Genomic DNA, 22,790 nt, shown 5'->3' with positions numbered 1-22,790 from the left:
AGATGACATGTTAGTATTATTTTGTAGAGTACGAAATCACCACCAAATTAGGTTAAAAGCTCAGGTCATTATTGTGGCATATTGTAATCTGACTTTGGTGTGCTGGGAAGGAGCGAAAGAGTGAAGTTAGAGGGAGGGAATGCAAGGACGTAGGTTTCAGATGCAGTGAGGGCGTCAGGCGGGGTGGAGGGATTTTTGGTATCTGTGTTGATGTGTACTAGACCACTACATAGGGACTGTCTTCTAGAGAGATAATATGTAGATTTCACATACCTGCAGGGTCTATTTATAGTAATACAAGTATGTTCCCAAATAGTAATTCTGGGACTGCCAAGCTAACTCCAGGATTTGACCTAGTCCAAGGATGGGAGGTGTAAGAAGGTGATTGTTTTTTTAATTTCTTTTTTTATTTCATTGTTGTGATTTAGTTAACATAAAACCTTACACAACATTAATCTAAAAAAAAGAATAAGAAGAAAAAGAGAAAAGAAACAAGTAAACAACATTCAATTTCATACAAATCAAGTACATTCAATCATATTTAAAAAAATGAACCAGTGCTAAAACAAGAGACAGGTTTTCACCCCACATAAATCTAGACGACAACATCTCCTTTGAATTGTCCGAAGAGAAACTGTCACCTTCCTCGAAGACGTGCATTCTCATCGCTGTGAGGGAATGGCAGTCCATGATCCAGTGTTTGGTCGTTTCCATTGAACTGGTGGACTCAGAGAAACAGCAGCTCAAGCGCGGGTCAACCCCCAAGCAGGGCATGCCCCAGTGCTTCATCCGTTCCCTGAACTTGATTTCGTTCAACCTAAAGCTTAAGGTGATTGTTATTAGTAACGAAATGCAGGAGAGCGGGATGGACAGAGGACCACATGTCGGTGGAATTTGGGAAAGGTTGTGCAGACTCTGGCTTGCTTACTGCGTATGACTCAGTGACATGAAGATATAAAACATACATATATAATAATGAACCTTAAAGGAACCAACTCTGAGAGCATCTAAAGATAGCCATGTTCCTTGTTTGTTAGTAATTGGCTGTTCACTAGATAGAGACATAGGATGCCCTTCCAGTTTCTTCTACAAAGTGTCCAGAACAATTTAGCTCCTTGGTGCATGTGTGCAAAGATGTTTAGCCTCAACCACAATTGGTGGGAAATTTCAACTGCTAAATGAATGGCGCAGGCAGACAAACGTTGCTGTCATGGTAACTGGAAAAACCGTGTAAACTTTACAACTTCATGTCGTTGCAGAGTCGGGAACTTTACATAATTACGCCACCCGGGATTGCATGGCCCTAATGAAAGGTCGAGTCGCGCGATTGTCATGACCTCCTTAAGTGTATTTCATAAATAGGTGGGGATTCCCCCTTTGAAGAAGGGGCTTGGGGTCTTGTTTTGGTCACATGCTGATAGGGAAGGCTATGGATAATGAGAGCAGCTGCGAAAGCAGAGTAAAGAAGTAGGGACGGGAAGTTAGGGATGCGAGGGAGACCTGAGGGAGTAGAGGTGAATAGGATGGATCTTGATTTGGAAGGACCTATGTGTTCCCGCCGTTACTGCAACCCTGTGGGGCCAGCAGGACTATCAGGGTCTGCCTTGATGCGGTTGTATCTAGGCGTGCTTCTTGTATTGAGAATAATTCTGTCATAACTCAGTTTCAAAATGAGGTGAAGAGAAAGAGACTGGTGGGGAGAGGGAGAGAGGGAAGTTAGGGAAAAAGAGGGTGTAGGCAGAAGAGAAATCAGTGTAACAGTGGAAATACGCAGTGCCAACAGCTCAAATCTAGAGAATAGATGAATAAGGGCACAATGACAGAGACACTCCAACTAGCACTTTTCCCCCCCAAAATATCTACAGACTCCCCCACCCACGTACATCCCTATCTCTCACCCAAGTGGAAACATGTACAGTGAGAGGCCAGGGGTAATGTGAGTTGGAAAAATGGGCAGCTGGGGCCATTGCCACGTGCACATTGTCCTGTAGCTCCCAGTCCAATCAGAGGCATGCTCGCCAACTAGGTAGACAAGACACTTCCTGTAGGCTGATGACTCTGAAAGGTCAGTAGGGTTCTGCCCCAGGCCTAGCAGTCTTTTCAAAGTTCGGGCTTGCTAGGAGCTCTCCTGGTGGAACTCTCCGCCTCAGGACCACGTGTGATCCTGGCAAAACTCATCAAGGCTGAGATTCAAAGACCTGGGCTCTTGCAGTTAAGTGTTAACGTCTGCTTCAGAGTTGTTCGTATTCACGCCCTCTTCTTACTCACTCCAGCTGCAAACTCCATTCACGAGTTAATCTCACGCCAGTCAAAAGCACCACCAAACCACTTCCTAGAGAGCGATGGCTCTGCGCCTACAGCGAGATGGAGGTGCGATTTCCTGGCTGCTGAAAGTTACTCATACCTGTACAGAATCGGGCGAGGACCCCATTGCAAGCAGCCAGAGAACACTGCCTCCTAAAACCAACCAGACTTCATGAATTCGTTAGCTACCCTGGGTGATGTCATCAGTCGAAACCAAAGATTAGGCATGCAAAACGAGCCTTCAAGGCTTTCCGTAGCTTTTGGCTGAGAAGCGATGTGTGAGTCGGCTGTGAAGCTCCTCGTGCTTGTAGGCTGGGGGCTATTCATGCAAACAGCACGCACCATGAGGGGGAACAGTAAGTAATTCAACTTTCTTTTTTGATCAGGCGAAAGAGTTTGAAAGAAAGTGAGAACATGGAATGAAAGACTTAGAATTGCATTTTGTGATCCTCCTGGCAGGTGGTTGCAATGTACGTTTTGGGTGATTCAGTCAAAAGTACACCCACACTATTTCCAGGGACTGAACCAAGCCTTAATGACTTCTGACTCCAGTCCAAGGGGTCTGTCAACTCAGACCAACTCAATGTTTTCCTTGTATTTACTGCAGGGTATCAGCACACTCGTAAATAGCCATCCTAGGGGTTTCCAACACACATGCCAACGCTAGCCATTCAATTCGGGTGACACTGGTCCAGCCCTGGTCTTAACTTTCCATTCTAGGACGTGTAGTTCTGGGTTTATAATGGGGAAATACAAGACTACAATACCCAGAATGCCAAGTTGCACCTAGGACTAGACTAGTGTCACCCGAATGGAATGGTTGATGTCGGCATGTAGGTTGCAAGTAGGAATCCAGTATAGGGTACGACGTCCTTTCACAATGTTTTTTCGCAGATTTTTTAACGAAACAAAACTCATCGAAATGTGTAGGGGTGTTAGAAAAATATATATTTGGGGTGTGGGTGTTCGGGAATATATAAACAAAATTAAAGGGAATCAGGGTTTGGGAGGACCCCCCCAAAAATAACAAATAAAAAATTCGATTACTTTCTTCATTAAAAAAATCTGCAGTAAAAAAGCCAGTGAAAAAACATCCTGCCATGGAATGACATGGAGCCCTGTATAGGTATTATAGGATTTTCTAATGGAAATCCCAAAGACTTGTGGTATACTGAGGTCTTGCAGGACACTGGACATAAGTAATGGCCTGCCTTTAGATAGCACTTGCTACCGCAGTTCTGCAGTTAGCCCTTGATGCTAGGGCACCACACAGAGTGCCCAGCTATCCGCCAAATATGGATGAAAGGCTGAGCTGGGCCAGCCGGGATCAAACCTGTGAAGCACAGTTTGAATGCTGATTGCAGCCCAGAATTCCTAACTCACTGAGCTATCTGACTAGCTCTATGTTCTGAGGGGCTGATTGCTCACATAGGCATGCAGTAGGAAAGTACTAGAGATCCCCCGAGAGTCCAATGGGAATTACTGGAAAACAAACACAATTCTCTTCCATAAATGTTCCAATAGTTTCCTACCAGAATCCTACAATAGACGTTTCCTGCTATTCACCATTAGGGATTTTCCATTGTTGCTGTAAGAAGCTCACAGCAGTCCAGTAGAAAGTAAATAAGAGTCACCCGGAGGAAAACGGTTCCATGTCCACTTCACTGAAACTCGAACCCAACTACCTCCTCTTCAGGAAAAAACTGAAAACACTACTTTTTAAATGAATCCTGGAAGCATTCCTTACTGTATTATAATGTAACACTGACCTTCACACATCTTGTCCCGTCTTAAATCTCTGTTGTCTTGTCTTCTCGTAAGCGCTCTGATGCCCGCGGGCTTTTAGCGCTATATAAATAAATAAATAAATAATAAAAATAATGTGATTATGTCGCAGGGAAAAAGTCACCAGGTAGACGACTTTATTTTCTGACCCCTAAAATTCTTTCCCCAAATATTCTAGGAGGGGTATGATTATCGATTATTATCTCCAATCCTACGAAAGTGTTTGAATTTCTGGAGGGTTCATTTTTAGCGAAATATCGCTGCCTGGCAGCCATTTTCCTGGCGACATTATCACTGGATACGAGGAAAACATAGGGGATATACATACCCCAGTATAGAACGCTGAAGGGCCAGGCATGAGTATATTGCATGTTTTTTGAGAAAAAGGGGGTACACAATGGGGCTCATAAACGCTGCACAATTGCCAGGTGGCGTTTACTCAGTTGGCCCTGTGAAGTGCGAAAAGGAGATGTACAGGTGATTCCGTCTGTTATTTACACCTCCCTTTTGCACTTTGCAGTGCAAATGACAACAATTGCATGGATGGGTCCTGTTTGCACGTAATTGAAAATGTAGGCAGTCTCGTCCATGCAGTTTAAGTAGACTTGGAACTTGGGCTCCTCTGTTTATAAGCAGATAGAAAGAATGATACACAGGACAGACTCGGAAAGCACTGGTAGTGTAAGACGCCTCAGTATCATGGAGAAAGCTGACCATATAGAAGGGGGATTTGTTGGGATCTCAACCAAACATTGTTTGAGAAACAAGGGTCAAATGATACATTTTAAAGCACATTTTCCAAATATATTGAAAGCAATGTTATATGCTTTCATGCAGCTTATGAAACAATCAAACATTTCAAGGTCTGCTACAGTGGCCACAATAATATGTCCCCTGCATGACCAAATGCATGACCAAATGCATTAAGGCCCCCTTCAGAAAAGTAGTCACTGTGATGAACCAGAGGTGATCATCACAAAGACCCAACCTGGGACGCTTCTGATGTGGCCAGGGGAAGGTAGATGCTTCCTGACCCTCGGGGTGGTGTTCTGTGGGAGGATCACATGGGAGGGGACTCAGGTCAAGAGAATTGGGAGAACCCTCAAACTAACTTCCCTAATGATCCCACGGTCTTAATGGCCTGTTGAAAAGTTAAAACTTTTGATGTAAAAAGGAACAAGAACATTAGGGACTGTAGTCCCATAATGCTCGAGGTACTTGGACGAGGAAGAGGGACTCAGAGGAGCAGAACTGTAGTGTCAGTCTAATGGTTCTAATGACACACACCTGAGCAAGATCTTTAAATATTTAAAGCCCCTTCAGGTGCAGGCCATTAGACAGCAGCAGAAAGCAGAAGATGCCGGAACCGCTGCTGTGATTGCGGGGTGCCGAGAGAGTTGTAGAAGTTGGGACCCTGAAGTGCAGAGGACGTACAGCAGGAAGCAGTGCTGTTTCTGGCTGGCATATAGGAGGAAGAAACTTTCCTGCTCTGGTCTCCTGCTCCGGTGGTTGGCGTTCCCTGGAGAGTGCAAGGAGTAAGACAGGAGTAAGATAGGCTCCCTTTTTCGAAATTGCGCGTGCCGCAAGAGTATGACCGGAGCTGTCAGATGCCCAGGTCCCGATGCGAGAAGAAACCAAGGCAGCAGCGGGTCGAATGGACACACAGGGAAATACTAGTGAGTTGGCCTTCATTAGGTGACCCCGGGAGGCTACGCAATAGACCGCTGGCTACCAGAAATACATTTGAATACCCAAGTAATCAATTGAAGCATTTATGGTGTGACATTCATATTGAGGGAAAGGGAAAGGAGAAAAATTATAACTATTATTACCAAAGTAACAAGGAGGCAATATTTAACCAAGATGACATCCAGCATTGCCTAAGCTAAAGAAGGGCAATTACAAGTAGAAGGGGAAACAGCTTTCCTAGAGAGAGAAACTTGAACAAGAGACATTACCAGCAGTTAGCTGGAGTAATAGTAGGAATCCAAAAGTGACAGGAGAGAACCCCTCCTTGTCGAAATCATCAAAGGGGTCAGGGGTAGAGGAACATAATCTGCATTGCATGTTGCAAACAAATCAGTGGAACAAACATAATCAATGTGTATTGTACCCTTATGGAAGAAGTTGAGAATCTCAATGTTTTCCAAAGTCAGAGACTTTTCTAAAGTTGGAAGCAAGCCTCTCCACAGAGTACTTGTATTGGTGGTAGGAGTTTTATCCTCGCAGACGAGTGTAGTCTGTCCCCCCTCTACGTCCATGGGTATTCGTGGTCTAAACAAAAACTCATCAGGTATCCTCACAATTCTTCCGACTAAGCCAGGTAGCCAGGTTAAAAGAATGGTCACTCCATACAAAAAAAATCACGGAATCTACTGAAACGCCTCGCAGAGCCACTTTCCCTGTGAATGCCAGTATAAATTCTCCCAGGTTTAAATAGTGTATACCTGGAGTGGAGCACACTATTCCTTGATCAGTAAATGAAATTATCATGTTTAGTTTTGACATTAAATCTCTTCCCAAAATGTTGACCGGTGTCTGTCGTGAATATACCAAAGGAACAGACATGTCACACTCTCAGATAGAGACTGGTAATTCATTAGTAAAAGGAACTCGACTCATAGCTCCAGAGAATCCTTGAGCATTCATGGCAATTCCTGACATTGGATATTTTCCTTCTCGTACAAATGAACAAGTTGCTCCAGTGTCTGCAAGAAAAGAAAAAGATTTGCCTCCTATCATCACATCGACACTTATTTCCTCTTTGGGGTCTGGTGTCAGAGATGGTACTGTACCCATCAAGTCACCCTGTGAGCTGTCCTATTATGGGCACAGGCTCATCCCCATCCCTGGGAAAGGATTCCCTCCTACCACAGTGACACCACCTATTCTGGGTGTCAGTACTTGTCCTGTGTTCGCATACTGCTGTGTCTGCGTAGAGGCTTGTTGCGACTGCCCTTGTTGTGGATTCATTTGCACTCGTTCTTGTTGTTGTGCCTGCTGTACTTGTGGTGCTTATGTCTGATACAATGTGTGATCCTGGGCAAAGCCTTCTCTAGTCTGTGTGCTATATGGTGGAGGATAAGCTATCCCCTCTTGAAAATGGGCCATTCTGTACATTCCCTAGGCTCCCACATATGCATGCCATGTGACCTGTCATCCCATAAATCCAACATACTGGGGGTGCCTGTCTGATAACCCCTCTTTGTGTACTCTGGTTCTCATTCTGCGTATCTTGAAACCCACCTTGATTATTGCGAAATCCTCCTCCTCTTCCTCTATAGCATACACCTCTGCCTCGTGGCACAAACCCATATCCACCTTGATCCATCGGGTGCAAATGACTCACCTGTGATGCACCTGTTGCTTCCTGCATTCACAGTTCTTCTCTGCTTGCCAATACCGCCCCGTCTGTGGCAAGTTTTGAATTTTTTTTCTAAACTAACTTGGCTTCCTCGATTTTCCTATTCTCATCTTTCTTCTTATTTTTCTCTTGTAATAACCGATAATGGTGTACTATTGTCTACTGTATCTCAGCCCATGGCTTCGCTTCCATCCCCACTTGTTTTTTCATCTGCCTTTGTACTGGCTCGGACAACCCCTGACACAAAATGTGATAAAATAATGCCACTGTCTTTTCGCAGAGCTTGCAAGTTTGAAGTTGCCATTTGTATTTGTATTGTATTGTATTTATTTATTTATTTATTTGTAATGCGCAACCAATGCCTGAGGCAGCTGGGCGCTAGTCTTACAAGTTACAGAAATTATATAATATACAGTAGGCATTATGAAATTACAGGTTGCATAGATAAAGGATTATACAGGTATATACAACAAATCAAATTGCATAGACATGGAGTTACACAAATCCCAATGTTCCTGGGGGGGTGCATCATTAACAGTGTTTATAGTCAGAAAACAGTCATAATTTTACATGATGAGCATGCATGAATGCCAACCAGTGCAGAGGAATGATCCTTACATGTAATAAGGTGTGCTGACAGTGTAGGTGAGGAATAGGTAAAGAGATAGAGTCAGGTATTTACACTCTTGCAAGGAGGTTAGGTAAGTTAGTTTGGCTCAGTTGACTGGTTGTTGTCCTGTACCTGGAACCAGATTTTTACCTTTGAGCGAAATTGTGCGAATGAGGGTTCTTCTCTGATGTGGATGGGGGATTATTCCACTTCTTAGCCGCAAGGACTCCTGAATATCCTGAATGTAAGCAATAGGGTCTTCATCTTCCTTCATCTTACGTGTCATAATTGAACCTATATCTGATGTGTCAGGATAATTTACCCTGAGTGCCCTCCAAAGATCTACTCTATAATTATTACACAGCGCTCCATCATGCGCTGTATTCTGTGCTGTCGCACTTGAATATCCCGCTCTTCTCCATTTGTCATCAGCCCTTTCCCCAAGAATGGCTGCCAGGAGACCTTTTATATCCTCTATGGCCAACATGTTTCCTCCTGTCATTTTTTCTAATTCGTATATCCATTTCCCACTGCCCAAAGTCAAACTCGGAAGATTACACATTAAATTATCCTTGTCCATCTGCAGCCATGGAATATACTGTGGTCTTGCTCCTCCTTTTTCTAACAAGGAAACTGAGTCTACCCCCTCCCAGAGTCCGGTCCCATCATTATTCTATCCATGGCGGGGACAATCGTCCCTGTCTGTCTCCTTGTGGGTAATGACCATAACCTGCTCACATATGCCATCGACTCTCCCTTCGCACTGTGCGATCGTCCTCGGGGACGCTCAGGATATGCTACGGGATCTGGCGTCCTATCTTTAGGTTGTTCCAGATCAGACCATCTCACTTCTTTATCCATTTGCAGGCCTCCTTCAGGGGCACACACAATCCCTCCTTCTACCCCGAAACCAGACCCTCTTTCCTCATCTGAAATGTCTTGTCCCCAACCAGTGTGACTATCATCCCCTTCTCCCTTATCCAGATTCAGTCTACTTAAAGAAAATGCTCAATGTTCATCACTGAACAGGCTTCCCTCCCCTCTTCGTGATTGAGGCACTGGGGATCGATCATCATTCCCTCAAGTTTCATACTTGCTATTTCGCCTTAAATGTTGATAGACCTTGTTGATCCTTTATCCAATGCTTTCCGCATCAAATCTTTCGTCGTATAACGCAACTCTAGATGTATCTCGCATTTCTTCCTTTATCGAGAGGAACTCTTCTATTTTGTCCCATCGTATTTCTGGGCTTGGCCCTACTGGTTCCTTACGAGTGAGACTGGTATCAAGACCTTGTTGTCTCCTTTTTTGTTCCATTTCTTCGTCGACTTCTCTTAGCTTTCTCACATCCCTTCTAATTCTTTCTTCCCCTTGCCTTCATTCTTCCCCTCTTCTTATTCCTTCCCTTCTTTCATCTTCTTCCCTTCATTTCTGTAATCTTTTATCCCTTAGTCTTTGCGCTTCCTCCTCTTCTTTCTTCCTTTCTTGTCTATCCCTCTCTTCTATCGCTCTCTGTCTATTGTCATACTTTCTTTGTTCTTCTGTTTATTCTTCTTTTCTTACTTGCTCCTCCTGATATATCCGTTCTCGTCACTCTCTGCTCTTCCTTTTCTGTTCGTCTCCTCTCAATCTCTTCTCTCGTTCTTTATCCCTTCTTTCTTTTTCATCCTTGTATTCTTTTTGCCTAACTTCCTCAATACTTTTCCCATCTATTAAGTAATATCTGTTCTCCCATCCATTCGTTCTGCACGAGCGCTATCTCATCAGCTTTATCCTTCTCTCCTCTCCATCTCTTAATCTTCCTGTCTTTTTCTGTCAACAGTTTGACCGTTCACTCCTTTCTTCTTTATCTTGTATGATCTTATAGATCTCTCAATTTCTCTTATTCTCCTCTGGACTATCGTCATTATTGTAAGCTGGGGGTTCGTATTTCGGATTACTATACCTTGTCGCTGCTTTCAACTCCTTTAAAGGATATAACCCTATTTCTTCCACACTAACGTCTTATACTTTGGGCGAGGTAAAGGGAGCTGAAGGCTCAACACCTTCCTCCTTTAGTTGACTAAGCATCCACTCCTCAGGTGGTGGGTCTTCCCTTTCTTCTTGGTACATCTTCCAGAGCTCTAAAATTGAAGGTCTGGCACAAAACATAAACAGTTTTGTTAGGATTCCGAAGTCCATTTACATTCTATATTATTGATTCCAATGTCGCTTTTCATTCATGCTTTTCATTCATTCATTACTTCATGTAATTGGCCTCGCTACTTCACTTTTCCCATTCCTTCCCATTCCTTTCAAATTGTTTTCCTTTTCCTTTACACCATTGGCACCAGTGTATTTGATTTATTTCAGTTTCAAGTTTGTTCTACTACTTGTTTCATTTAGTGCTTTTATGTTTTATTTAAAAAAACATTCTTTTGGTATTATCCCCCTTTTTTGATCTATTTACTACTGAGTTGTACAGTGCACCTTGAGGACACTATCAGCGTCATAGCACCAGTTGTCAGACCATTGTTAGGTCAACTGTGCTCCATCTTCTCCCCTCTTTCCACTTATCACAGATATTGTTGTCTGGCTTCGTACGTGGCAATTTTTGTTAAGTTCTGTCCATTTAGGCATGTGTTTCTTTCCAGCGTGTTTTTTCATTTTATGATTGAGTTTCTTTAATTTCTAGGTAAAGAGGGACCAAAGGCAACTTCACAATAGTGTTGTTTTTCAAAGGTTTTTAAAGAAATTCAATATTACTGTATAGAGTAATCAATTGGCACCCTCAAATAGCCTTGGTGTGTTGGCTGTTCTTTCCTGTAATGTTGTGAATTTGTTGCAGAAATTGTTAATACAACCTGTCACAAGTACAGGTCAAACCTGCCAGTAGGCATAACACAATTGTTAATATGAATTGTACCATCACCAATTGACAAATAACAACATTGTAAAAACCTTTGATGAACAACACTAGCGCAAAGTTGCCTTCGGTCCCTATTTACCTAATTTACCCCTTTCGGGGCACTTCGGGCACACCAAGGTACATGCAGCAGGCATAACCAGTGGCGCCCCCAGAAATTGTTTATAGTGGTGGCCTGATGAGGCCACAGGAAATCTTGGGGTGGCACACCAAAACAAACACATAACTGAATTTCAGGAAATCTATTATGCCGATGTAGTATATAGTCCAGTTGAAAACAATGTATATATGAGAGTTAATGAATTGCATATTGATATAGTTCCATTTATTATTAAACTGTTAACTAATTAATTTATCTGATGCGCATAGACTAATACCAGTACAGTTAACATTTTGAGTTCCACAATCCTGTTTGTGTGAGACTTCTCCTTGGCCTCAAGCCCTGGGATCATATCTCTCCGGCCCTGAAATCTCTTCATTGGCTCCCAGTGGCTGCAAGGATTAAATTCAAGACCCTTTGCATTTTCCACAGGGCTTCGTGGGGCCTAAGTCCAAAATACCTTCAACTCTCCCTCTGTAAATACCTTCCCACAGGAGCTCTTCGCTCCTCCACCTCCGACTCCATCGGGGTCTGTCGCTTCTCCAAGCAACAAGTTGGTGGCAGATCTCTTTCCTCAGCAGGGGCCTCCCTCTGGAACAGCCTCCCTGCCTCTCTGAAACTTGAGGAGAACTATCTCTGGTTCCGGAAGCACCTCAAGACCTTCCTCTTTGCTTCTACCTTTGCTCCCCCTCTCCCCTGCTGATCTGTCTGCTTTGGCATAATTCACCTGGTTTTCCCACTGCTTTCGGGCCCAGGTCCATGCCCACCCAGCCACTCACCCGCACTGCCCCTGGCAGCACCTACACTTGAGTCTGTATCTGTTACCCTACAGCCCCCTTACCTGCAATACCAGACACACCTTGTCTGCGCTCAAAACCTTCACTTGCCACCTTGCTGGCTGCACTACCTTTTGTATTGTTGTACCCCTTGCTCTGCACTTTCCACTTTTCTCCTCTCCCTTGCACTTTCCCCCCTTCGCTCCCCCTGCACTTGCATGTTCTCAATGTCACTGGGCCTCGTCGTGCTCTGAAACACTTGTGTATGAGCACGAAACAAATAAAATATCATATTATAGCCAGAGAATCCTCTAAATCCTCACTCACAAGTTTTTAATTGCCAACATGTCTATCGAATATGGTGCACTCAGCAGGGTTTGACTAGAATACTAGATGTATCTTGCCATTGGACTGCATTTACGATGGGAATGCACCCAGTGGTACATTTTAGGCATTGGACTCCACAAAAGAATCTTAGGGAAGTCAGGTTGATGGCAAGATGAGGGTCTACCAAAAGGCTTATTTTCAGTTTCTGAAATGGCAGCTCTTCTGCTATCCCCAATTTAGTTTTCAGAATGTTACTTGTAAGTTTGAGCAACACATCTTTCCTTTAGTATTATGTGTTTCACTGAGAACACCACCCAGGTAAAGTCACCACCTGCCAGTGTACATAAAAAATCCCAGGCAGTTCAAAAGTTAGACTTTCTTAGGTATACTCTTACTCTTCAGGTAGTGGGTGGGATTGGCCATAGGAATTAGCATGGCCATGGGCAGTCAGTGGGCTGGTAAATAAAACACCCTCAAGTGTTCCTCTTCACAAGTTATATCCTTCCTAATTGTACCGCGGTTCAATAATTCAGCTTACAGCAAAAATTCATAATGGAATGAAGTAAAACTAAGGTAAAACTGAACCTCTCTGTTCAGTTGCCGCTCTGGTCCTTGGCTGCTCCGGTGAACTCTCCTGTGGTCCTTGGCTCCCTTTCAGGTGAACCTTTGGTCCATCCCTCCTTTGGCCTTCGGATCTCTGGTGAGTTGGTGGCAAAAGCAAGAAGCAAAACGCTTCAATTTTCTGTCAATCATACAAACAAGTACCTTAGCTACCTGAAAGGCACATAACCAGTGCTCTACACAGCTGACAAAATATCTAAAACGTTCACCGTACAGAGCAGTATCTTTTAAGATCTGCAAACATCAATGTTGTAACAAAGCAATCTTCGCCTGATCCCTCTGATACTGCATTAGCGCCCTACCCTGTCACTTGCAGATTCTGAAGCTCCTAGAAAGTGTGAAAATGGCAGATGGCATGCAATGAAAGATTCAAGATCATAGCATAACAGGACATTGCAGAGTATGGGGCAGTACTCTGGATGGCACAAGCAACTTCAGTGGCTGGGAGCAACACGGGAGAAAATGTAATGTTGGTTCAACCACAGTTAGTACGCTATACTAGAAACTCTGGTGCACTAACTGGCTGGAGAGACTGTCTGCCTGTCAAATCAAGTGATTGGAGACTGGGGTAGGGCCAGTGCAGCAATCATGCAATGATATGTGATAGTATTGGAGCCTCTAGCAGAGAAGCACCAGGGTACACCTATTTGTCCAGACACTTATTAAAACTGTCCTATTGTAAGGGCGAAACATAATCATTGATAAGCACTCCAGTTTTTGCAGTTGAAGTCAGGGTGAGATTGCATTATTTGCCCAGGATCACACGCTTATGCTAAACAGGGAAGCAGGGATTTTAACCCACTCTCCAATTTAGGCACAACCACCTTCTTCCACGCTTTGCTTGGGAAGAAATAATAAAGTTTTGGGAGTCGAGGCCTACAATAATATTGTCTTATCGAGTTTACTTGCATAATACACAAATTGCATAATAAAGCATCATGACAACATAAATCCTTATAGCAGCATGTTGAGATACAATAATATCAGAGTAACTTTATTTTCCACATCCTGAATGGAAAACTATAAGATGCAAAAGGCAAACTATCTATTTATCCACTTTATTTTCAGCGCTTTAAGACGCACAATAAAAAAAGTTGTGTAGTAAACTCACTTAGGTTTGAAGATTCGTCACAAACCTCCAGCGTGTTATGTATGGTTTTAAGAAAATTCAGCTAAGGGCATTAAGGCAAACTTTACTTTTTTAGCAATTAGACATTATGGGTATGAACAAATATTTCAAAGGGTGCTTTATTGTGTTGCTTGCTTTAAGTGTCACAGATTTGCAAGGTGACTGGCGATTAGCTCAGTGATGTTGTGCATGTGGTGCCTGGTATAGTTTCACTTCAGACTGTATCTGCAGACACACACTGCGTACCTCTCAGCTCCTCTGAAGTGCTTGCTTGCCTGCCTGGTGGAATCTCTCAGCGCCGCAGCCCAGGTCTCCTTTGCATGCAGTGCCACTGCCAATCCAAAAATATTGCGCAAGGCCTGGCACAAGTTTGTCAGGGATATATGCTAGCCGCACCATGGTAGGGGCCCTCAGCCCTACTCCCAATTCGCCTCTGCAGGGACTCACGGTTTTGACACGTGCCATGTCTTCTTCAATCCCCTTCTGGTGAATTATTCCTCAGCTCACCTCTTGTGCTTGCTTTGGGTCAGTTCTGCCTCTTTGATGCCTGTTATGGTCAGATCCCTGCTACCAGTGCTGAACCCCCCAGAAAGCACCCAGGATCTCTGTCTGTAGGCAGAAAGCTAGTCTCAATGGAGGGGGGGTGCCCCACCTTTGCTGTGCCCACTCAGGACGTAGTTGATGTTGCATGACTTCACCCTGACAACTGTTCTGATATTTTGAGGTGATCAGTCCACTCTCCCAGACCCCCTCTGACTTTTGTGGTGTCCTGCTTCCCTCCTCGATTGAGTAGCCATCACCAGGTGGGTGTAGTTTTCTCTGATTCTATTCTATGGTGAGTGGGCTGCAGCCTTGCAGTGTAGATGTCAGACAGGCAGGCAGCAAATAATGCACCTGCTAGAAGCTCCATAGGATTGGGTCATACCAGTTCCATCAATCCATTTTTGGAGGATATTCTAGAGAGAGAGAGTGTAATATGCTGTAGCCTGAATGTTGTAGCACAGTCCTGGAGAGCTGGATGCGGTTCCTGAATGGGTGTATTCTCTAAGCGATGGATCCCATTCATACATTTGCTGACCTCTTTCTCAGGAGGACGCTCCTCTCAGTATGCGTGGTAAATAGCCCCCGGGGAACGGGGGCCCTCCCCTGACACCTCCCCCATCATGCCGTACCTTCCGTGGGTAGAATCTCACATACAGGACACTGCGTGCCGCTCTCCGGGTCAGTGGGCCCCTGCCATATGTTTCGCTCTCTGGCGGTAGATTCAGAGCCTGATAGCGGTCCCGGGACAGCCCGCTGCGTACCCCGTCACAAAGCTGGAGCTTCTAGTCTATCCCCAGCGTCGGACGCCGGGAGCCGGGAGCAAGAACCTTTGCCCCTCCTTTCAGCGCCGACCAAAATTCTGCTCGGACCCTCGGGTCGTGGAGAACTCTCCTCTCTGACCCTCCATAGATGCGGCGCTGCAGCTGTTGAATGGGTCCTCAGCGCCCAGCTGCCATTTTGTCCAGTACGGGCCGAAGATTTTCGGCGGGCTGTTCTCGCTGCTCCGTCAACCAATCTGAACAAGATTCATAGGCCAGCCATATGTTTAGGCACCACTTCCTTACTTATTAGCCAGAATTGGGCATTTTTCAGGGGGTTAGGGGGCATATAGAATGGGCTCAGATCCATGCAGCCTGAAGAGGAAACCCGGAAATAAACACAGCATGGCTGGAAGCGCAAGCCAAAGCAGAAATGCGCACATCCAGGCTCAGGCTGTGTTTTTTTCCGGGTCCTCTTCCAACCCTGACTACAGGCCATCGCGGGTGGTGGGCTGCGGCAAACAAGCAGATAAAAGATACTTTTTTTAGCACTGAACTGGGCATGTTATAATTGTTATTATGAACAGTTGAGTGCAAAAAAAACAAAAACAAAAAAAAACAAAAAACATTTTTTCGGTTGCTTTTTCGCAGGGTGGCCGATGGGGGATCCTGCATTTTATAAGGGTGGCCATGGCCCCGTCTGGCTACCCCTCGGTGGCACCCCTGGGCATAACAAACACAATACCATCAGATGTAACTCAAGCCCAGCGTAGGTGATAAACCAGTTCATCACCCGCCCCGCTTGTTGTTTAATTTCTACATGAAGATCTCCAGATTCCCACGTAGTCAGGCATACCTCATATATTCCTAGTCTATTTGATTTTCAGCTTTGCTGGATCTTGAAGACCACAGATCAACTACCTGGAATAGTGGCAAGTATAGTTTCTAACTGCAATCCGTGCATTGCTTAGGCGAGCTCATGCTAACAAGGTCATTCCATCCACAGCAACTGGCTTATTTGGCCTGATATATGTTTGCATTCTTCCTTCTAGTAGTAGCTGCCAACATACATGATAGTTGAATGTGGCTCTTTAGGCTCTGGGTGCGTTAAAAGGGGAGCTTCCAGTGATACCATGCAGGGACGGGGCCAGGTAGTCATTTCACCAGTATTTATAGAAATGTTTTCTGTTCCCGCCTTGGATGTATATATTATAAGATTGATCTTGACCCATATCCCTTTGGTGAGCTTCAATCAGGCAATGATCCCAGGAAGTGTGTTCTTCTGCCATGGCCTTTCTGTTTTCAAGCTGTCAGATTTTGTCTCCAGTTTTGTCTATATGTTGCCTTATGTCTGGTAGGGATGTATGCCCAGTGAATAGTTCTCTGCCCACTGTAGGGAGGGCTGCATTGTGTTCCCCTTGCTATTTCCCGGTTTCCAACTGAAAGCTACGAAGTAGCCACATGATATCCCTCTGGGGCGTTTCCGGTTCCTATTTCAGAATGCATGCTATTCTACAGTCTTCATCGGTGTCTATCATGGAGTTCTCCAGTTTTGGCTTCACACACTGGTAGTTCTTATTTCTCTGTGGATGCAGTTTTCATCATACAATGGGCTGTTCATTGGCCATAGAATGTTGGGAAAAGGTAACGTAAATAGGATTCATCTTAACTATAGGGTGGTGACCGTATTTACCGTATATACAGTTCAGCGCCATCCAAAACCATATGTTCTAATCTCTGCAACATGAGGTGCTAACAGCTGCAAAGGAGGAGTCTGTTAACCCATAGCGAGAATGTGGCTAATGTTATCAGTTCCTCTGGAAGCCACATACTGGTGTTATGACAATAATTGCTTGGCCGTTCATTTACTGTGATTATGTTCAGTATTGCCCCTATGGACCCAACAATCTTGGGATATTTGTACAGATGAGAAAAGTGGGTATGCAGTGCAAATTCTCGGGTTCCGGGTTCAAGTGGCACTATCCTTTTTAAATGTGTCTTAAGGACTCTGCAGGTGTCCAACCTTCAGCGTCAAGCCTCACAGCCAGTAGACACCCGCTTCTGACACTTTAGTTAATGTATTAAGCCTCCACAAGGAAAACCACAGAAAAGTAATTGACAATTGTCATCCTTGGCTTGACATAAATAAACCATGGATGATGGCTTCATTTGAACAAGCAAGTTTGTCCCTCGCCCCCAACCTTTGTGGCACCCCATGTTGTCCCCCTTGTTGGCAGGGCTCCTTTCCTTTAGATATCATGCCCCCCATACCATTTTCAGCAAATGTACTCCACAGCCTGGAGAGCGAGTGGGTGCTCGAGAGCTTCAACAGACACACCAAGCAACATAACCCGAATGAAGAGCCGTGCAGCCAAACATACAAGGGCCTGAGCAATTCCAATACAGTGCTGAATGCAGCTTCAGTATTTAGTTCCTCGCTGGAGACAATTGTGGGCATTCAAACAGAACCACCAGGTAACCAATCACAAAGCCAGGGAAGCATTGTCTCAATAGGAGGGAACTATTTCAATATGAAAAATAAGCAATTAAATCTCATACTTTTTATTACTAAGGGGGAAGAGCCTCTAGGAGAACAGGAAGGGAAGCCCGACCATCTCTGAGAACTATTAAGTCACTGAGAAAGGCCCTTTCGGAGCGAGGATCCTGAGGGATGGATGTGAAATCTTGGTGGCTTTCGTGATACCAGAGAACAATAGTCCGGAAGGGAAAATTGCAGGAAGTAATACCCAGGGACAGGTAAATGTGTATGCCCTGGAACACATGATACAATGGACCCTATATCTCAGGGGGTAACCAGAGCATTAGAATCCGTTGGCCACCTTCAAAACCAAGAAAAGAGAAAAGGTCTGAAAACGAATAAAGCACAACTTCCCATTTGAGGGAACTGGATAGTCCTCCCACCTAACTCTCCACCAGCAATCCCATGAATGAGGGAAAAGGAACTGTCCAATGGCAAGTGTGCATGAAATATATCACCTCCTTGACACAGACCCTGTTAAAGGTGCAGAGCAATAACTATTGACAGCATTGAAACCGGAGGTCTAGGAAAAGACGTGTGTGACTTTCTTGAAGCAAAGTGTCTGGAAGGACACCTGTGCAACCCAAGGTCTAGGAATAGATCTATGCTGCAGCCTGCAGCCAGGTTCAAGGAAGAGACATGTGCTGCAGTCTGAACTCAGGGTCTAGGAAGAGACCGGTGCTTCAGTCTGAATGCAAGGTCTTGGAAGAGACCTGTACGACAACCTGAAAGCTAGGGTCTGGGAAGAGACCTGCCCTACAACCTGGAACCTGAGGTCCAGAAAGGGCCTGCTCTTCAATCTAAAGACCAAGTTCTAGGAGAAGACCTGTGATACCTCCAGAAGACCAAGGTCTGAAAGTAGACCCTTTGTATTATCTGTACCCAAGGTCTAGTAAGGGACCTAATCTGATCACAGAAACCCAAGGTCTGGAAAGAGCTACATCATGAATATGAAAACCATTGTCTGGGATGAGACATGGTGGGAGACCTGAAAGCTAAAGTCTAGAAGTGATCTATTGGAACATGTGAAGAGTCCAGTGTCCAAGGTCCTGGGAGGATAAGGCAATTTGACATGGTCTGATCAGAAAGCCACTGATAATCAATCAACCCCAAAGAGCGAGGAGACTCCCGAAGAGGGACAATCAGACTGACGCAGGTCTGCAGAGAGGTCCATGGAGAAGGCCAGACTGTGAGTACCTGATACCAGAACTTAGTTGATATTATGAGAGTAGATAGAGAAGGACTATGAGAATAGGTTGTGGAATATTGCTTTGCCCAAACCTTGGGACATTTCTATTTTACAGTAGCATAGCCAGAAGGCCACCTTTGGATCCTTTTGAGTTTTAGACCAGGGTGTCGCACATGGAGACAAAAAGAAGGGATCATTTCGGGGAGGGAGGAACCCTCCTTATCAAAGCATTATTTTAAGTTGCCCTGACCCTCACCTTGTTTGAATATAATGTGTATTTTTTAGTTCCATCATTAGAACTGGTTGGCATTTATTCAACCCAATCCTAATCCAGCACACAGCCTGAAAAACCTGTATAAACTCTACATCATACCTTGTGCCTCACTGCTTCGCCTACCACACCACACCCGGCCCTGGGTTCATACTCTGGCAGGCTTATTTACAACCAATGGTTTTGTTAATGTGCACTTTTTGGCACTCCCAACCCCCCATTCCTCACCACTGGGCACCCCACATATGTCCAATGGCGTTGATACCCGTTGTTCTGCGAGAGCCCCAATTTGCATCAATGAAGTGTTACCGGGCATGATCTTGCCCAATCTGCCACAATGTGATTGCCCCGTAGTACCCACCGGAGCCCCATACAGATGTTCAAGTGTGCAGCACATTCCCTTGGCACCAACTCCATAAACCTGTGTACTCCTTTCAGCTTGAAGTACCACATTTCACTGATGTATTAAACCGGAATTTGATAACCATGGCTTGTCAATGACCATAGAAAGAAGCCAAGCTTTAGTTAGCGAATGACGACGTTTTCTTTATCTTAGAGTAGTTCTGAGACGCTCGAAGTGGGGACTCACGTTTGGTTGACTCTCCCTCTCCTCCAGTATGAAATTAATGTTCACATGCTTTGGGACTGTACCCACTGACTACATTAAATCCATTGATCCTCAAGACCCGTTTTAGACAGCCATGCTCACATCCCATTTCTTCTTTTAAAGTGTGTTTTTTGTAAAGCGCTGCTTGTCTCAGGAAAGCAGCGTCAATGCTCTTAGAAGGGCAACAAGAAAGGATGTGGAAGGGTCCAAAATGGAGCTGATGCCAGAAGAATCTGTGCACAGTGATTTAGGGGAAGACGCGATGGCTGGGCATTCAGTTGGGTTCGTCTTCTATAAGGAGTGAGATCCATTGACCCTTTTAAAGTGTCACAAGTTATCATTGAGGCCAAGCCATAGTGGGGTATGCATATCTAATACGTCGGACCCGTCATGCATGGATTAAAACACAACCCATCCTGTCAATCTGCTGTGACAGGAAGATTTGTGTTATCATCACATATTATTAAAGTCTACCATTAACTCACCTTTGGTTCAGGTGGGGGTGGGCACGTGATACTGCTCTAGTGCCCAGAAAGAGGTTTAGCTTATGGCAATAGGGCTTAACCACATCCCGGAGCAGACATACCCTACTCTGCACACAATGTTCCTCTCCATTGATAGCCCCCTAATTTCCTGCCTCTTCCTGATTCCAATCCCCTGGAGAGAAGCCTGGGATATGGCCAGAGGGGAAGGCCACTGTGCTGATGCTCCTCTTTTGCACTCTGCAGGGATGGGAGCTTCCTCTTAGCTGGGTTAGCCTCTACCAAGGCCAAACTGTTAAGACGCATGTATCTTATCATTCAGACCAGGCATGTACGGAGTTAATACAGCCTGCATATTTATTCTCCATAAGATAACTAAGTTAACTTGCAAGCACTCCCAGTTCTGCCTAGTCTCTAAGTGAACCAGGCCATTTTCCTGTCATTACTTCCCGGTGATGTATATAATTCCCAGTGATTACATATGCATCTGGGTGACCCACGTAATTCCAGGTATTTTAATTACTTGGAGGTGACCCCTAAGGTTGCTACAGGGCAAATTCGTCTGTGTCAAGTAGCAGACACCAGTAGCCGTTAATACCAGGAACTGTCTGTTCAACCCCATGGAGAGCATAGCCAAGTAGACTGTGTTGTTCTTAAGGAGTCCAACTGTCCTTATATGTGAGAGCACCCATCGTAAAACCACCGGGTAAGGTCGTCAAAGTGTAAGCGGCCTTCAGTTACATAAAATGTCCTTCTAAGCAAGGGACGCCCCTTAATTCATATGCATGGCCCCCTCATGACCCAAGTCCCCGCTCTCTCTCTACCCTTCTTTTATTCTTGAATAGCTGCTCCCTTTGGTGCCCCAAACATGATTAGAAGGAACTTCTCACTATCCTCAATCAAATGTCGTGACACCATTGCCACTAGGTGGTTCACAAGCACAGGTGTTTCACCCGCAACAGAGGTGGAATAGAGTGTGACCCATCTCATGCCATGAGGGCTTGACCTTGTGGCCCTTCTTATCTTGAAGCCTAAGTTTTCATCTCCCCAGTTAACCTTGACCTCTGTCCTTCTTGACATGAGTGCCAAAAAGCGTATCTTGAGTGAAAGCAATCAAAAGAGGGCAGTACACCCCCACATCTGACATTAACTGCAATAATAGTTGTAATTTTGAATAATTGTATTCTAAAATGCCACCCTATATCAGTTCCTTTCTTCCTGTCTTTGCTCTGTTAAACAAATGAGACGAGTCACCTGTATTTTCGCCGTGATACCCTTGGGTCTGGGCCCGTAACAAATTTAACAAATAAATAAATAAATAAATATGTAGGGAACCCTGAACATCATGTGGTAGACAGGGCAACATAAACTAGCAAACGCTTTTTCATTTCTAGCAAGTTGTCATGTTGCACATGCTTTTCAAGCCTTTCACAGCAAAACTCCTTGCCAACCTTGGCACTCTCTGAGCTCTCTTTTTATTCTCATTAAGAGTGGACATGTATCTTGTCTCTGCTGGATCCACACCTGCAGAACCTTTTCATGCCCCAATCCGAAAAACCTTTCCTAAAGCCAGTTGTTGCTACACCAGTAGAACATAAAACCCTATCTCGAACAAAGGATCCACAAACAAACAGCTTCCAGACCCTCCAGGGCCGCTTATGCCAACCGCATCCTGACTCCTCACACGCGCAGAATGCGTGCTGGGGGCTCGAGCTTCCCTTCAATGGCAGCCTCTCTCTGGAACAACCTCCCAAACGAGATCAGATCAATCAAATCCCATTCTGCCTTCCGCAAGGCATTAAAAACTAGGCTCTTTGTCTAGAGGGCCCACCCATGTACGATTCCTGACACATGCTCCATCTCTGAATATTAAATATCACACCTTACATTGCATGTATGAGACTGTTTCTCTGTAACGTACCAAACAGAGCAAAGTTTTTCTGGGCCGCTTATCGTAACCCTCAAGCAAGCCTTCTTAAGTATCCTTCATAGCGCCTCTATGCCCGTGGGCTGCAGTGCGCTTTACAAATGCAAAAAATAAAATAAATAAATAAATGAGATGACCACGCTGGTGCCTTATGCCCTGTTCTGCTTTGCCCAGTCATTTACCATTGCTTAAATGGAACAGTGTCAGGGGGCTGACCCATTCGTGCACCAACAGGTACCCCGCACCACCAGCCCTGATTGTCAGGTGGTGTGGTCTGTCAATACCTTACGTTCTTTGTCCTGTTCAACGTAAACGCTCACCCATTGGTCCACTCACTTTGGTGTCACTTCCTCTTGATACTTCCCTGTGATGTCCCCTTTTGACTTGGACGTCTGTTCGCTGATGCCCTTGGCACCCAGCACGGTTTTTTGCAATTCCTGCCTTGAGCAACATCCCCTCAAATGTGAAAAACATAACTCTAATAACTCTAGCAATTACTCTAAAAAAACGTGAAGACATTTAAGTCGATGGAGAGACCTGCATCCCTTTTAGG

At 44.8% G+C, this 22,790-nt stretch overlaps 1 protein-coding gene across 3 annotated transcripts in view; it reads left to right on the top strand.

The window, feature by feature from the left end:
• The first annotated feature begins 2,435 nt into the window (after positions 1-2,435).
• LOC138514280 (uncharacterized) overlaps positions 2,436-22,790 on the top strand; it is a 314,981-nt gene continuing 294,626 nt past the window's right edge. The window contains exon 1 of one of the 3 annotated variants that reach the window (XM_069629661.1): positions 2,436-2,660. In XM_069629661.1, the coding sequence (XP_069485762.1) occupies positions 2,579-2,660 (82 nt within the window). In that variant the 5' untranslated portion in view covers positions 2,436-2,578. The remainder of the gene's footprint in view (positions 2,661-22,790) is intronic. The other 2 variants (XM_069629659.1, XM_069629658.1) reach the window with 2 other exon arrangements.

This window comes from Ambystoma mexicanum, chromosome 12, assembly GCF_040938575.1.
Source record: "Ambystoma mexicanum isolate Mex_15411 chromosome 12, UKY_AmexF1_1, whole genome shotgun sequence".
NCBI classification, from domain to species: domain Eukaryota; kingdom Metazoa; phylum Chordata; class Amphibia; order Caudata; family Ambystomatidae; genus Ambystoma; species Ambystoma mexicanum.
This window is presented reverse-complemented; position numbering and strand designations above follow the sequence as displayed.